The 17,210-nt window shown below is 43.9% G+C and overlaps 1 protein-coding gene across 3 annotated transcripts in view; it reads right to left on the minus strand.

The window, feature by feature from the left end:
• The window catches only part of LOC308314799 (anoctamin-5-like), a 59,686-nt gene extending 53,363 nt beyond the window's left edge, over positions 1-6,323 (minus strand). For all 3 annotated transcript variants that reach the window (XM_080762500.1, XM_080762499.1, XM_080762498.1), the window contains exon 1: positions 6,115-6,323. In XM_080762500.1, the coding sequence (XP_080618626.1) occupies positions 6,115-6,178 (64 nt within the window). In that variant the 5' untranslated portion in view covers positions 6,179-6,323. The remainder of the gene's footprint in view (positions 1-6,114) is intronic.
• Positions 6,324-17,210: the final 10,887 nt, after the last annotated feature.

Below are 17,210 nucleotides of genomic sequence, written 5' to 3' on the forward strand. Positions count from 1 at the left end.
CTGTATTCCTTTGGAGGTGACTGGGATGGATGGACCTTCAACACCATGGGACAGATGGATGTCCATGTATTCAACACAGTGTCTTTATGCTGGAAGAAGTTACCTCCAGTGGAACCAGGAAGAGGAGACGGTCACCTTGAGGTTCCATCCAAGCACTGGGGCCACACAGCTGTGTTGGTTGAAGATACAGTCTACATCTGGGGAGGGTGGGCTTACTGCAATGTGCTTTATGCATTTGATGTTGACTCCCACAGATGGTTCCAACCCAGGGTTTCTGGGACTGTTCCAGAGGAGAGGAGCTACCACTCAGGCTGTGTGTTGGAGAAGGTCATGTTTATCCATGGAGGAGACACCAAGCTGACTGGATGCACTAATGACATGTACAAGTTGGACACCAGCACAATGGTCTGGACTTTAATTAACACCAGAGGAACTCCACCTCCTGCTTCACAATGTCACTCTTCCACCATCATTGGTACCAAGATGTTTGTATTCGGGGGCTGGAGGTGGTACGAGGAGGTCTACAACACCATCAGAGTGTTTGACACAGAGACCAACGGCTGGCTGAACACACCTTCTGCACAACTTCTACCAGAAGGACGCTGGTGTCATTCAGCATTTACCTACAATGGAGAACTGTACATATTTGGAGGCTGGAACGCTAACCAGAACTTCAATGATGTGTGGAAATTCAGTCCAGAGACCTTCTCCTGGAAGAAGGTTGAGCCCAAGGGGAAAGGACCATGTCCAACGCATGGTATGTGCTGTTGCATTGTGGGAGATCGTATCATGCTCTTTGGAGGAAGGAAAGGAGATAAAACTATCTCTGATGAGCTGTTCATCTTAGACTTCAGTCCTCGTCTTAAGACGTTATGTAAGCTAGAAGTTATTCAGTACGCTCTGGACCAATCAGAACTCCCACACAACATCAGGTGGGAACTGGCAGCCATGGCAACCAACGACAACAACAACAACAACAACCGAGACCACATTCCAGACGAAGGAACAGCAGAAAGATCAAGAAATGATGGATCAACATCTCATCCCACCTGATGGTGAGCCACCTCTCAGCATCTCTTACTGAGATTTGTATTTGTTTTTATTTCATTATGTTCTGGGTGTATCTTCTCTTTTTTTAGATTCTGTCCTGTGTTTTTATTTCATTATGTTCTGGGTGTATCTTCTCTGTATTGTATCACGGTAACCGTGGTAACCGTGTCGAAAATCAATGCAAACTATTTCAAGAGATACTGTAGCGTTTCAGTAATGTGAGATTGTATTATCTGCACTGTGCTCACACACACACACACATGAACACACACACACACACACACACACACACACACACACGCACACACACACACACACACACACACACACACACACACGAACACACACACACACACACACACACACACACACACACACGCACGAACACACACACGCACACACACGCACACACACACACAAACACGAACACACACATACACACACACACACACACACACACACACACACGAACACACACACGCGCACACACACACACACACACACACGAACACACACACACACGAACACACACACGCACACTCACACACACGAACACACACACAGACACACACGAACACACACACACACACACACACACACGAACACACACACGCACACACACACAGACACACACGAACACACACACACACACACACACGAACGCACGCACGCGCACACACAAACACACACACACACACACACAAACACACACGCGCACGCACGCACGCACGCGTACACACGCACGCGTACACACGCACGCACCCACACAGCATGCTGTTGTAAATGTGAGCTAAATCCAGTGCGTTTGGTTTGTGTGCTGACAGGAAACCCCAGTCCTCTTTCAGCCTGTAGTTACAAACCACAGCTACCATTACTGTGTACTGTACTGTACTGTACTGTGCTGTACTGTACTGTACTGTACTGTACTGTACTGTACTGTACTGTACTGTACTGTGCTGTGCTGTGCTGTACTGTACTGTACTGTACTGTACTGTACTGTACTGTACTGTACTGTACTGTACTGTACTGTACTGTACTGTACTGTACTGTACTGTACTGTGCTGCGCTGCGCTGCACTGCACTGCACTGTACTGTACTGTACTGTACTGTACTGTACTGTACTGTACTGTACTGCCTGTCTGCCTGTCTGACTGCTCCATTCTGTTTCTCAACATCACATCAAACAGTCACTCATGAAGTACTCCCAGAACTCAATCATGCTCTATTATTATTATTATTAGTATTATTAGTATTATTAGTATTATTATTATTATTATTATTATTAGTAGTATTATTAGTATTATTATTATTATTATTATTATTATTATTATTATTATTATTCAATACATGAACCTGTAGTCGGCTTTGATTCATTCTCTGTTGAATAACTGAAACATTAGTATAGGCCTATTAATAACTACAATATAATTATGTATCTCTCTGTTGTGAATAACTGAAACATTATAGCATTAATAACTACAATATAATTATGTATCTCTCTGTTGAATAACTGAAACATTAGTAGGCCTATTAATAACTACAATATAATTATGTATCTCTCTGTTGAATAACTGAAACATTATAGCATTAATAACTACAATATAAATATGTATCTCTCTGTTGAATAACTGAAACATTATAGCCACTGCAGGTTCATATCAATAACTACAACATAATGATGCATCTCTCTGTCTGGTGAAGAAATGATGATTCATCAATAACTGGAATGTGTTTTTTCATGGCCAGTGTCCAGCGTCGAGTCATCCTGCATGTGCACATGGAGCAACTCCATGTAGGGATGTGAACATGTCTCCTTGTTTAGGAGGGTTTGTAGGGATGTGAACATGTCTCCTTGTTTAGGAGGGTTTGTAGGGGATGTGAACATGTCTCCTTGTTTAGGAGGGTTTGTAGGGATGTGAACATGTCTCCTTGTTTAGGAGGGTTTGTAGGGGATGTGAACATGTCTCCTTGTTTAGGAGGGTTTGTAGGGGATGTGAACATGTCTCCTTGTTTAGGAGGGTTTGTAGGGGATGTGAACATGTCTCCTTGTTTAGGAGGGTTTGTAGGGATGTGAACATGTCTCCTTGTTTAGGAGGGTTTGTAGGGGATGTGAACATGTCTCCTTGTTTAGGAGGGTTTGTAGGGATGTGAACATGTCTCCTTGTTTAGGAGGGTTTGTAGGGATGTGAACATGTCTCCTTGTTTAGGAGGGTTTGTAGGGATGTGAACATGTCTCCTTGTTTAGGAGGGTTTGTAGGGATGTGAACATGTCTCCTTGTTTAGGAGGGTTTGTAGGGATGTGAACATGTCTCCTTGTTTAGGAGGGTTTGTAGGGGATGTGAACATGTCTCCTTGTTTAGGAGGGTTTGTAGGGATGTGAACATGTCTCCTTGTTTAGGAGGGTTTGTAGGGATGTGAACATGTCTCCTTGTTTAGGAGGGTTTGTAGGGGATGTGAACATGTCTCCTTGTTTAGGAGGGTTTGTAGGGATGTGAACATGTCTCCTTGTTTAGGAGGGGTTTGATCAAACTGGAGTTGTAGTGAATAGTTATAACATGTCCTTTATTCCAGACCCAGAGGCTTGGTTTAAACGGTGTCGTACGGTGTGGAAGATAGGGGTTGTAACAGACACCATTTAAACTTTAAATGGTGTTGTACAGTGTGGAAGATATAGGAGTTGTGAAACACTCAGAGGGTGGTTTAAACTGTGTCGTAGTCTAGTAGTACAGAGTGTGTGGAAGTGAGAAGGAAGAATGACTGAGGGTTTCCACGCTGTCGGCCAGCTGTCATTCGTATGTGGACATAACTGACTGTGACTCAGTGCCACTGACATGGGGGCAGAGCAGGGGGGCCGTCAGACAGATATTTTGTGAAGCCACTAAGGAAATCGGGACTTCCTGAAAGTTCATACAATTTACAATTTACAATTTAGGCATTTAGCAGACGCTCTTAATCCAGAGCGACTTACATTAAGCAAGAACAAAAGCATGGGAATACATCACATAAAAACATTCATCATGAAACATGCATAAGCTAAGAAAGTAACAGTGCATGAAATTTATACGTATAAACTTTACATATATACTACTATGCTATACATATGTACTATGGCGTGCTATGACTATATACAATGCAATTCTAGTGCTGTCTACATAACATGCTATAAGTCTGTTTCAAATGCTATCTAAGTCTACAGAAGTGCTATCATATAATGGCCTGTTGTGGCGCTGTCTGTCATTGGGCCCAAAAAAACCCATAGCTCCATAGAGGTCCATGTATTTGGGCCCAACTTCACCTAGACTGTATTACCTTAATAAACATGCATGGTCATGAATACCTTCTGCTTCCAGTCACTAGTTTAAAGTCATATTATTATTTTTGGAAAATTATGGTCCCATTTATTAAAAAAAATTCCATAAAGAGCTTGTAGATCTGCTATAATCAAATTATTTTTATACATGTAATACCATTCAAACAATGCCGAATAAAAACATGCAAACGGCTCAGCCTATATAGGATTCACGTAAAATAATGTTAATAATTATATGATATATTCGCACCAGAACAAGAGTCTCTCTCTGCTGTTATGATGGAAATATTATATGTCCATCTGGGTGAATGTACAGTATATCTTAGAAGTTTATTCAGAAGAACAGCAACAAGCAAACAACATCTCTCAGTCTAGCAGGCTTAGCCTGGATCACTCAACCTTCTCTCCTATGAGTCCATCTCTCTCTCTCTCGTGGTCTCCATCTCACCAGAACCTCCTCAGCTTCTCCCTAAGTAAGTAGCCTTGCCGAGCCATGAGGCCCATATAGCCATAGGTCCAGCGGAGCCTATCTCCTGTTTCTATAAAGCATAACATAATGCTAACACCAAAATGGGTTCCCGCGCAAAATGGGTTAAATAATGAAATAAAGGCTTTTTATTCTACTTCAACTGGACACAGAGCTGCCTTGGAGCCTCTTTTAACCTTATATCTCCTTAATGAATCCACAGTGACGTGACATTGACTCAAGGTATAGAACTTTCTAAGAGGGCTCTAGTGCTTACCTAGTGATCCCTATTCAGGCCCAGGTCTCATAATAAACAATAGGTGTTTATATGTAAACATGGTCTTTTTTTACATACAGCTTGATCAAAAGGTTGATTGGATTAACGGGAACCCATTTTGGTGTTAGCATCATGTTATGCTTTAGCTTTTCAAAAAATAGCAGATCTACAAGCTCATAGCGCGCCACCGAGTGGCGCGCTACGAGCTTGTAGGTCTGCTATTTTTGAAAGAATCGAAGAACGGCTGACATTTTTTTAATCTGATCTCAGGTCAGAATGGGTTCATCAGACCAGTGTGTGTCCAGTGGGAAACCTCGTATGAATCTGATCTCAGGTCAGAATGGGTTAAGACAGGCTTTCAGGCCAAGGTGTCGTTGCTCACAGACACGACCAGACAGACTATAGCATGGAACCATAATTAATACTATATAGATTTGAGTCTTCATATTTCCCACAACACTGCCAAAACTTTCATTCAAATATGAACATTTTTTACAGAGTTAGCCTACAGTATAGGCTATACAATAAAGTGTTGTGATTATAAACTATACATTGCTGTATAAAGTAGGAATTAATTCACCTATAGTTAACTTTATACTTATATCTTTCCAATATGTACAGAGCTATACACAACCTGATAAGTAATATCAAATAATGAACACACTTCAAATTGTCATTTGTGTAGGTAATTAATTGTAGGCCTAAGTATAACTTTAATTGTCTCAGTTTAGTTTATATTGAATGGAACCCTCTCAAAACGTCCACATAAATCCCACTTTGAGAACCTTTCATGTATCATTTTTTGATGAATTGAACAAGGTGGACCCTCTTGTAAACAAGTGTAATGCTTTATGGTGTTGTGTTGTCCACTCACACAGTTAAGTCATTGTATTGAGTTGTGCTTGAAATGTACTGTAATTCTGCAAACTATTGTTAATAAATATTTCAATCAATCAATGAATCATAATGTTACATTAAATAATAAACGTGTAATTTAGGTACAGTTCTTACCATAACTGTCTGCGGTGGGACTCATTTCAATGAGAGTCTGGTCTCCCGTCCGGGTCCTCTTCATCTCTGCGGCTGCTGGGTCTACGTGGCCCGTTACCAAAACAATATATATACGAATAAAAACTCAATGATATTCCGTTTGATTGTCTCTGCGGTCCTCAAAAGACTGAAATGTCTGTGTCTGTGTCTCTGTGTCCTCCGTCAGGACACGTTCTGTCAGTGTCTGTGTGGAGACTGTCTGTCTGGCCGTCTCTCTCTCTTTCTCTTTCTCTCTCTCTCTCTCTCTCTCTCTCTCTCTCATAAAGGGGGCGGGGCTCCCTCTCTGACTGCACCGTTACCGTTAGGTCTGATTTACAAAAATGCTGTTTACTATAATTTATACTCCCCCCCCCCCCCCCCCCTTTTTTTTACTGTATTTTGACACTTGCTTTGGCAAGATGTATTAAAACGCAATGTTTTCTCATGCCAATAAAGCTCCTGTTTGAATTGAATTGAGTTGATTTACGAGTATTAAAATGAACTTTATCAGTGACTCTTCAGCCGTTGCTGGCAGAGCCTCTGGACTTTTAGTCAAACATAAAACAATACGCTTCATTTAAGCCACTCAGCAACTTAAAACAAAGACGGTTTCTAGGATGATGAAAGCCTGCTTTCTCTAGTGGCATTACTCTGAGAGTCTCACCTCGCCTCTAAAGTAGGCTACAATGTTTTGGACAGAAAGAGAAAACATTCCACCGAATGGAAATAAAACATAATGTTTTTAGTTGATCCAACTGCGCCCCCTACAGACCTGGTCAATGGGATAGCTTCCATTGAGGAGATCTGTAGGTGGCGCAGTTGAGCGACTAACTAAACTATCCTTCTAACGCCATGGACCAGAGCTGGGTCGGATTTGTTTATATATTAGTTTATACCTCGAAAAGGAGCAGATCTACAAGCTCACAACGCGTCGCAGCGGGTCCACGGCGTAAAGTAGCCTTTCAATTAAATTAAAAAACGAATGAAATCCCACAGATTTGTACCCAGAGTCGGTTCAGTTCAGTTCCAAACACAAACTCACAGCAACTCTTAAATAATTAACGTTCGCCAGGCTTCGGAAAGTTTAATACTTCGGCCATTCATTCAATCAGTTTGTGGAAGACTAACGTGTGTGTGTGTGTGTGTGTGTGTGTGTGTGTGGAGGAGGAGCTTGTAGGCGGGTCTCTGTTTGTGAGCAGTCATTATGGTAATTTGATGCCTCATCATGAGTGTGTGAGTGAGTGTCAGTGTGCGTGTACGTGCGCGCGTGCGTGCATGCGAGTGTGTGTGTGTGTGTGTGTGTGTGTGTGGAGGAGGAGCTTGTAGGCGGGTCTCTGTTTGTGGGGAGACCTCATGGTAATTTGATGCCTCATCTGTGTGTGTGTGTGTGTGTGTGTGTGTGTGTGTGTGTGTGTGTGTGTGACACTGATTTATTGAATATTATGACTTTAAATTAAAATGTAGCCTACATGTACATATTGTTTGTATTGTTTTCTCAATGCCAATAAAGCTCATTTGAATTGGGAAAAAGTGTGGTGACTGACTGCTTTGATTGGCCTATAACGTTTAGGAGGAGCCAGGCTGCTGATTGGCTCCTGTGATGGCCTCAACTATAAAATGCTGTGTGGGAAGCAGCATTCTGAATGTAGTCTTCCTGGTGTGTGTTTGTTTACACACTGTCTGTCTGTAGCAAGAAGTTACACACCGTCTGTCTGTCTGTAGCACGAAGTTACACACCGTCTGTCTGTCTGTCTGTCTGTCTGTCTGTCTGTCTGTCTGTCTGTCTGTCAGTCTGTCTGTAGCAAGAAGGTAACTACATGTGTAGGAGCCAAAGAGTGCTTAGCTATAGTGGTTGTCACTTGGTTGGTGATGGGGTGGGCACCGCATTGACGTTCCGTTACTGGTGGGAGCGTCTCTGTGGGCGTGCCCCTTGGTAGTCGACAAATATGGGTGTCTGAACCAGCTCACTCCTAAGGCTGTTTGAACTTGGAGGCAGGGTGAGCTGGGAGGATGCACTTTGTTGACCGCACAATATACTTTATAGTTTGATTCATTCACGTTTTGTTTGCTCACTGTTTTGATTGTTATTTATTGGATTCTTTGCACATATTTATTACATATGTATTTATTGTATTGTAATATTTGGTGCACTGAGCTATATAAACATTTTAAACTTTGAGCTTGTTTGGATATGAATCATTTTATCATTATTTTGTCGCGCGTCATTACAGTTTGTTTTTAGCTCCCAGGCTTAGCCTGCCGGCATGAGTAATTTATTGGTAAATTATTATCAGCCACAACAACATGTTCAACTTTAAAACCTTTAGCTTTGTTTGAAATGATTCTGTTTGGGGAACTTGATCTGTGAATGAATGCCTCTGAGATGTGCATCTCGTTATGTTTATGTTTAACGTTAAGGTAAGTGTTCCAATATGGCTCATGGTGTCATTTTGACAATGGCTTTAATTTCAAACTCTTGCCTTTCAAGATATCCTCTTAACTCTTGAGACAGTGGACAGGGTCCATTTGGTTCCATTTGTACCCTGAGAGCTGTAAGGGTCCATTTGTACCCTGAGAGCTGTAACTTAAGGGTCCATTTGGTTCCATTTGTACCCTGAGAGCTGTAACTTAAGGGTCCATTTGGTTCCATTTGTACCCTGAGAGCTGTAACTTAAGGGTCCATTTGGTTTCATTTGTACCCTGAGAGCTGTAACTTAAGGGTCCATTTGGTTCCATTTGTACCCTGAGAGCTGTTAACTTAAGGGTCCATTTGGTTTCATTTGTACCCTGAGCGCTGTTAACTTAAGGGTCCATTTGGTTCCATTTGTACCCTGAGAGCTGTTAACTTAAGGGTCCATTTGGTTCCATTTGTACCCTGAGAGCTGTTAACTTAAGGGTCCATTTGGTTTCATTTGTACCCTGAGCGCTGTTAACTTAAGGGTCCATTTGGTTCCATTTGTACCCTGAGAGCTGTAACTTAAGGGTCCATTTGGTTCCATTTGTACCCTGAGAGCTGTAACTTAAGGGTCCATTTGGTTCCATTTGTACCCTGAGAGCTGTAACTTAAGGGTCCATTTGGTTCCATTTGTACCCTGAGAGCTGTAACTTAAGGGTCCATTTGGTTCCATTTGTACCCTGAGCGCTGTTAACTTAAGGGTCCATTTGGTTCCATTTGTACACTGAGCGCTGTAACTTAAGGGTCCATTTGGTTCCATTTGTACCCTGAGAGCTGTAACTTAAGGGTCCATTTGGTTCCATTTGTACCCTGAGAGCTGTAACTTAAGGGTCCATTTGGTTCCATTTGTACCCTGAGAGCTGTACTTAAGGGTCCATTTGGTTCCATTTGTACCCTGAGAGCTGTAACTTAAGGGTCCATTTGGTTCCATTTGTACCCTGAGAGCTGTACTTAAGGGTCCATTTGGTTCCATTTGTACCCTGAGAGCTGTAACTTAAGGGTCCATTTGGTTCCATTTGTACCCTGAGAGCTGTAACTTAAGGGTCCATTTGGTTCCATTTGTACCCTGAGCGCAATAACTTAATGGTCCATTTGTTTCCATTTGTACCCTGAGAGCTGTAACTTAAGGGTCCATTTGGTTCCATTTGTACCCTGAGAGCTGTAACTTAAGGGTCCATTTGGTTCCATTTGTACCCTGAGAGCTGTTAACTTAAGGGTCCATTTGGTTCCATTTGTACCCTGAGAGCTGTAACTTAAGGGTCCATTTGGTTCCATTTGTACCCTGAGAGCTGTTAACTTAAGGGTCCATTTGGTTCCATTTGTACCCTGAGAGCTGTAACTTAAGGGTCCATTTGGTTCCATTTGTACCCTGAGAGCTGTAACTTAAGGGTCCATTTGGTTCCATTTGTACCCTGAGAGCTGTAACTTAAGGGTCCATTTGGTTCCATTTGTACCCTGAGAGCTGTAACTTAAGGGTCCATTTGGTTCCATTTGTACCCTGAGAGCTGTAACTTGGGTCCATATAGTTAAACATGTTACACTCTCAGAGTTACAGACCTGTCGGTCTATTTAGAATCTAAACTAACGGAACCTTGGCATGCAAAACCACTTTTTGTTTTGTTTTTGTTTGTTCTCTTGTTGAGCTCTATGTTATTTGGTCTTGTTGTTCTCTTTTTTAGGGTAAGGGTGAGGGTTGGGTTAGTTGTTTTATTTTATTATTTTATTTTGATAGGGGCAGGTATAAATAAGATTTATCTTCTTCCTGCTCCTTTTCTTTTCAGATTTGGAATATGTAAAAAATATAATCATGTAAAACCATAACTGAAATGAAATAAATAAATATGAAATATGAAATGAACTGTTTGGTTAGGCTAACACTGTTGGCTATGCTAACCTCTTCTATCTTCAACCATGTGAGTCTAGACATGTTTCAATATAAAATTGGTATTGGTCACAAACTCACAATAAACTTAATTAAAAGCTGAAGGGAAAAACATATTTCAAAAGTTGGGGGGAAAATGTATATATTAAAAGCTTGGGGGAGGGATGTTAAGTTTTAACATGTGGGTTGTGGGGGCTGACAAGGCTATACAGCCACATGTGTTTTCTAATGTGATGTAGGCTTATACATGACACTAATGACACTTATCTTTTCTCTTTATGTAATTCCAGAATATGAAGAAAGTCCCGAGACCAGTGGTGTAGGCAGCACAAAGCCCTGGACCCTGAGACCAGCCATGTCCGTGGGCCCCACAGCCTGAGACCAGCCATGTCCGTGGGCCCCACAGCCTGAGACCAGCCATGTCCGTGGGCCCCACAGCCTGAGACCAGCCATGTCCGTGGGCCCCCCAGCCTGAGACCAGCCATGTCCGTGGGCCCCACAGCCTGAGATCAGCCATGTCCGTGGGCCCCACAGCCTGACAGACCAGCCATGTCCGTGGGCCCCACAGCCTGAGAGACCAGCCATGTCCGTGGGCCCCACAGCCTGAGAGACCAGCCATGTCCGTGGGCCCCACAGCCCCACCAATTTAGGCTTCCGAGGACCCCCACCCTGGAGCCCGTGTGAAGTGTTCCAGTCCGATGCCCCCCCCCCCTCCCTGCACAAGACATTGAGGTAGGAACTGTACGCTATAGCTGCTGCTGCTGGGGAAGAGCTGCTTGCTGCGCGGTGCGTAGAAACCTTGTTTATTGTCCTTAGCTGTCGCTGCTGTGGTTCTGCAGGGTACTGATGGTGTTGCTCTGGTTTGCGTTTGCGTTCCGGCTTTCTGCGGTTGCGTTGCGTCGAGCTCCCTGCTGTTGCGCTCGTTTGCGTTGCATCTTTTGCGTCGACTGCCACGATTTCGTCCGGTTCCGTCATTTCACCTTCCCTCATTTCACCATTTCACCTAACTTGTGGACACCGCCTGTCATCTGCAGAAGAACGTGATGGTTCACGGTAAGTATGTTTTTGTATTATTTGCTGCTGGTAGGGCTGGTAGGGCTGGTAGGGTAGGGTAGCTTTTTGCGTTGCGTCGCAAACAAAGCACTTTTGGCACAGGCATGGAGCTCCTGGTTTACTGGGATGGGGTTCGAATCCCTGCTGCGCCCTGCTGATTTTATGATATTCTTATCGGGCAGGAATACGATATGATGACTGCCGTATTCATTAATTAAACCCACTCCTAATATATGCATGTGCAGAGGGCTTGGGCGCCTGCCCGTTTGGGGCTCAGGGCCCCTACAGTTTTGGGCCTCGCGGCCCCTACAGTTTTGGGGCTCAGGGCAAAAATAGCAGACCTATAAGTTAATAGCGCACCACTCGGTGGTGCGTTATGAACTTATAGGTCTGCTATTTTTGAATAGCTAAATTATAACATAATGTATAACGCCAAAAAGGGTTCCCGCCCAAAATGGGTTAATCAAAATGATATATTTTAATGTTTAAATGGGGCTGGAGAAAGTATTAGGCCAGTCTATATGATGGTCTCAGAGCCATGAGTGGTGCCGTGCTGTACCTGTACTGTACTGTACTGTACAAGCTCTCCTCCCTGGCCTGTGTGTGTCTGTGTGTTAGGCTGTACAACAGTGACACTTGGTGGTGAACAAATGCTATAACGCTGTGTCCGTGCTCGGACAGACCCTGGGGGGGGACACAGCCACACACATAGCTGTCTATAGGAGTGGTTGCGCCACTCAAAACCCTCATCACATACTGTACATTTACACAATAGGGCTGTTTCAACATCCCTGGACAATGTGGTGGGCGTAGAGATGTTCCTGAAACACATGTTACAGTTTTAGACTACACAAAGATATAGGTTATAGTTATAAACTGCACTGTTATTATAGGTTAAAGTTAGGAGAAGCAGTTGAACGTTGAGGAGCCGTAGCAATGAAAATAAGAACAACTCTGTTGGGGATGTACTGTAACTCTAACTGTAGACGGCAGGACAGTGAAGGGTCAATGCCGGAATAGGGCAGTGGCGGTGACTCAGCGGTAGAGTGGCCGGATGGTAACCGCAAGGTCGCCGGTTCGATCCCTGTGGGCTCCTCCCCAGAGTTAGTGTCCTTGAGCAAGACTCTGAACCCCTGATTGCTCCTGATGTGCTGGTTGGTGCCTTGCATGGTTTCCTCCGCCATCGGTCTATGTGTGACTGTGTGAATGTAATGCACAAGCTATGTAAAGGTGTGTGAATGGGTGAATGTAATGCACAATCTGGGTGAATGTGCATGTAAAGGTGTGTGAATGTAATGCACAATCTTTGTAAAGGTGTGTGAATGTGTGTGTGAATGGGTGAATGTAATGCACAATCTATGTAATTTGTAAAGGTGTGTGAATGGGTGAAGGTGTGTGTGTGTGTGGGTGGGTGAATGTAATGCACAACCTGGGTGAATGTGCATGTAAAGGTGTGTGAATGTAATGCACAATCTATGTAAAGGTGTGTGAATGGGTGAATGTAATACACAATCTCTGTAAAGCACCTTGGGTAAAGGCGCTATATAAATGCACCATTTACCATAGCTACACAGGAACATGTATAGTGCTGGATCAGAATGACGTGACAACAAGATATGAGACAAAGCATCGTGACTAATGCAATTATGCAGCAAGGCTGACCTTGCTGGCGTTGAGATGTCTCTCGTAGCTTATCCATAAAGTATGCTACAGTACAGGCAGTAAACGATACATATCAACGACACTGTATCTCAAGTACACAGACTTTAGACGTACATGCGGGCAACTCATGATATAACAGGCTGTAACACATTGTAAGCTTGTAGATTAGCCTATTTTTAGATAGATAGATATATTTATTATCCCACAGGGGAAATCAGTCGCCCAGAGGCAGCACAGCAGTTAAAGGACCACTTCACCACTTCATATAATAGGTCCTCACTAATAATCATGAAAAAATGGTGCAATTCTTTCCTACTGTGTCTCAGTTCAGAAACCGTCTTCCAGTGACATCATCGATGGGGAATACAAGCTAAACTGCAGGCTTTCTAGTCCTGAAAAGTTGCAATGCGAAAATGGAAGCCGTCGTTCTCGCGATAATGAAAATCAGTCTAAAAATAAATCTGCCTAATGATGATGTCACTGGAAGACGGTTTCTAAACTGCCCACAGCCCTCCTATATGAGACACAGACTGAGTAGGGAAAAATCATGCCATTTTATCATGATTATTAGTGAGGACCTATTATAATATGAAGATAGGTTGAAAAGTGGTGAAGTGGTCCTTTAACCCATTCTGAACGGGATGGTGTTAGCATCATGTTATGCTTTAGCTATTGAAAAATAGCAGACCTACAATCTCATAGCGCGCCACCGAGTGGCGCGCTACGAGATTGTAGGTCTGCTATTTAAAAAAAATCGAAGAACGACTGACATTTTTAGAATCTGATCTCAGGTCAGAATGGGTTAATCAGACCAGTGTGTGTCCAGTGGAAAACTCGTATGAATCTGATCTCAGGTCAGAATGGGTTAAGGTTACAGCGTACAGTTAAGGTTACAACATACAAGTAAGAATAAGACGGATAAAACAGTACTGTAGTGTACAGTAGAGAAGGAAAATCAAGGTGCAGCAGGAAAAATAATAATAAAGTGTAGGCTATTGCTGTGTCTCATGATGTGTCTTTCTTACAGGGCTCTGTGGATGAATTCACCTAATGCCTTTGTTGAAGTTGCTGTTTTTTTATATAGTTTTTTTATATATGGTTTTTATCCCACGATTTTGTAACCCATTTTTCACCCCTGTGTCAATCATCTAATGTGATCCTGGGCTCTACACACCCTCCACCAACCTAGTCCCCATATATGGGGGACAAGGGGAGAGCAACGGACTTGAACTCATGATTCCTTCATGCCTGAGTGTCCAAGTTGCTCCTTTACAACCTGACAGGGGGGAGTTTCCCTGGTTGGACGTAGCGCGTGGAAGGAACACGTTATTCCAACCAGTTCCTTTCCCCTCCATCAGGCGCCCCGGCTGGCCAGGGGGAGGCAGTTTAGAGACCAGGATTGTTGAAAGTTGCTGTTGAAATGAACAGGAGATCCAAGCAGGCACATTTCCTTCTTTCTATTTATTGGTCAGCATTCAGTTAGAGGTTAGAAGCATTCGTTCCATCCATGGTTTACAGCATATTGAGGCCTGCGTCCTGGGCAGGCAGAGCGCCTCTAGGTTCCTCCTTGTCTCTCTCTCTCAGTTCTAACTGATTCTCTGTCCCATCTCATACATCTCTAACCTGTGGGTATACATCACTCATCATAAGAAAAACAAGACGAGTCAACAGTGCAAAGCCAAACAAAATAAATATGTTTTTGGTGCCAGTGGTCACACTTCCATAGAAGACATGCTGACTTCTGTGGAATCCAAAAGACTGAAATCAGTTGAACTTGGACGCATGTGAACAGACAGACAGCTGGACATGATGGTGAAGGTTGAAACATGTGAACAGACAGACAGAGAGACAGACAGCTGGACATGATAGTGAAGGTAGAAACATGTGAACAGACAGACAGACAGACAGCTGGACATGATAGTGAAGGTAGAAACATGTGAACAGACAGACAGACAGACAGCTGGACATGATAGTGAAGGTAGAAACATGTGAACAGACAGACAGACAGACAGCTGGACATGATAGTGAAGGTAGAAACATGTGAACAGACAGACAGCTGGACATGATAGTGAAGGTTGTAACATGTGAACAGACAGACAGACAGACAGACAGCTGGACATGATAGTGAAGGTTGTAACATGTGAACAGACAGACAGACAGACAGCTGGACATGATAGTGAAGGTTGTAACATGTGAACAGACAGACAGACAGACAGACAGCTGGACATGATAGTGAAGGTTGTAACATGTGAACAGACAGACAGACAGACAGCTGCACATGATAGTGAAGGTTGAAACATGGCTGATGAAGGCTCACATCAGTCACTGCTTCCAGGAACATGGCTGGTTAAAGGTCTCCCAGCCACATTTAGCTCCGTCAGGGCAGCGTCTGAAGGCCTTCATGTGGCTTCGAGGCGGTCTGTGTTTCATGTAATTATGCCTCTCTCTCTCTGTGGGGGGTTTGGCCACAGAGTTCTGGGTGTGGCATCCGTGCGCAGAAATACAGATGCTTATTTCTCAGACCGCTCTGTGTGTGTGTGTGTGTGTGTGTGTGTGTGTGTGTGTGTGTGTGTGTGTGTGTGTGTGTGTGTGTGTGTGTGTGTGTGTGTGTGTGTGTGTGTGTGTGTGTGTGTGTGTGTGTGTGTGAGAGTCCCCACAAAACCAGGTTTGGAAGATTAATGGGAAATGTCCTTTTCTAATAACAAGGCGTGGAAGGTTGGCCACCCAGATGATGTTACTCTTTCTTTCTTTCTTTCTTCTCTCTCTCTCTCTCTCTCTCTCTCTCTCTCTCTCTCTCTCTCTCTCTCTCTCTCTCTCTCTCTCTCTCTCTCTCTCTCTCTCTCTCTCTCTCTCTCGCGCCCCAGATCTCAATCATAACAGATCTACAAGCTCGGGGGCCTGTGGGTGCTGGCGGCGTGTTTCCTCCTCCGCGTCATCAGTGCCCATACCCGAAGGCGGGTTGGCGAAAGGGCCTTTCTGTGTGGAGTCTGCATGTTCTCCCCGTGTCCCCTAGGGTAGGTACCCTCACATGTTCTCCCCGTGTCCCCTAGGGTAGGTACCCTCACATATTCTCCCCGTGTCCCCTAGGGTAGGTACCCTCACATGTTCTCCCCGTGTCCCCTAGGGTAGGTACCCTCACATGTTCTCCCCGTGTCCCCTAGGGTAGGTACCCTCACAAAAACATGCAGTAATCCTGGTCTCTAAACTGCCTCCCCCTGGCCAGCCGGGGCACCTGATGGAGGGGAAAGGAACTGGTTGGAATAACGTGTTCCTTCCACGCGCTATACGTCCAACCAGGGAAACTCCCCCCTGTCAGGTGTAAAGGAGCAACTTGGACACTCAGGCATGAAGGAAGCATGAGTTCAAGTCCGTTGCTCTCCCCAGGTTGGCGGAGGGTGTGTAGAGCCCAGGATCACAGTAGATGATTGACACAGGGGTGAAAAATGGGTTACAAAATTGTGGGATAAAAAATATATAAAAAAATAGATCTACAAGCTCTGACTGCAAACGTGTATATCAGGGGCGTCGAACTCAACTTGGGGCGAGGGCCGCATTGGTCAAAAGGTCACTTGATGGGGGCCACAACCAGTTGCGGACGCACGCTCGATGTCTCAGTCAGTCACTGCTCTAATCTATCTATCTATCTGTCTATGTATGCTCAGACCCAGCCAGCCAGCCAGCCACACACACACACACACACACACATAGTGCTCAGACCCAGCCAGCCACACACATAGCTCCGTAAGGGAGTGGTTGCACCACTCAAAAAATCTTTAAAAAAAACTGAAGAGGCTACTGGAGATTGGAGAACCTGATTTGGACATGATCTGATGCAGGACAATGTCACTATGACAGAAAGAGAAGATGGGTCTGGCCACATTCATTCACCCCATAATCTCAGTGGAAATTGGGGAATATGTTGACAATAGTCGAGAGCTCTGCCGATTAATAATCGATTCATTGAACCCACCCCCCATATTAATCAATATCAGATACAACTTATAATATTTTATATTATGCACATGC

This window comes from Protomyctophum bolini (genome assembly GCF_963924005.1).
Source record: "Protomyctophum bolini genome assembly, chromosome: 4".
NCBI lineage: Eukaryota > Metazoa > Chordata > Actinopteri > Myctophiformes > Myctophidae > Protomyctophum > Protomyctophum bolini.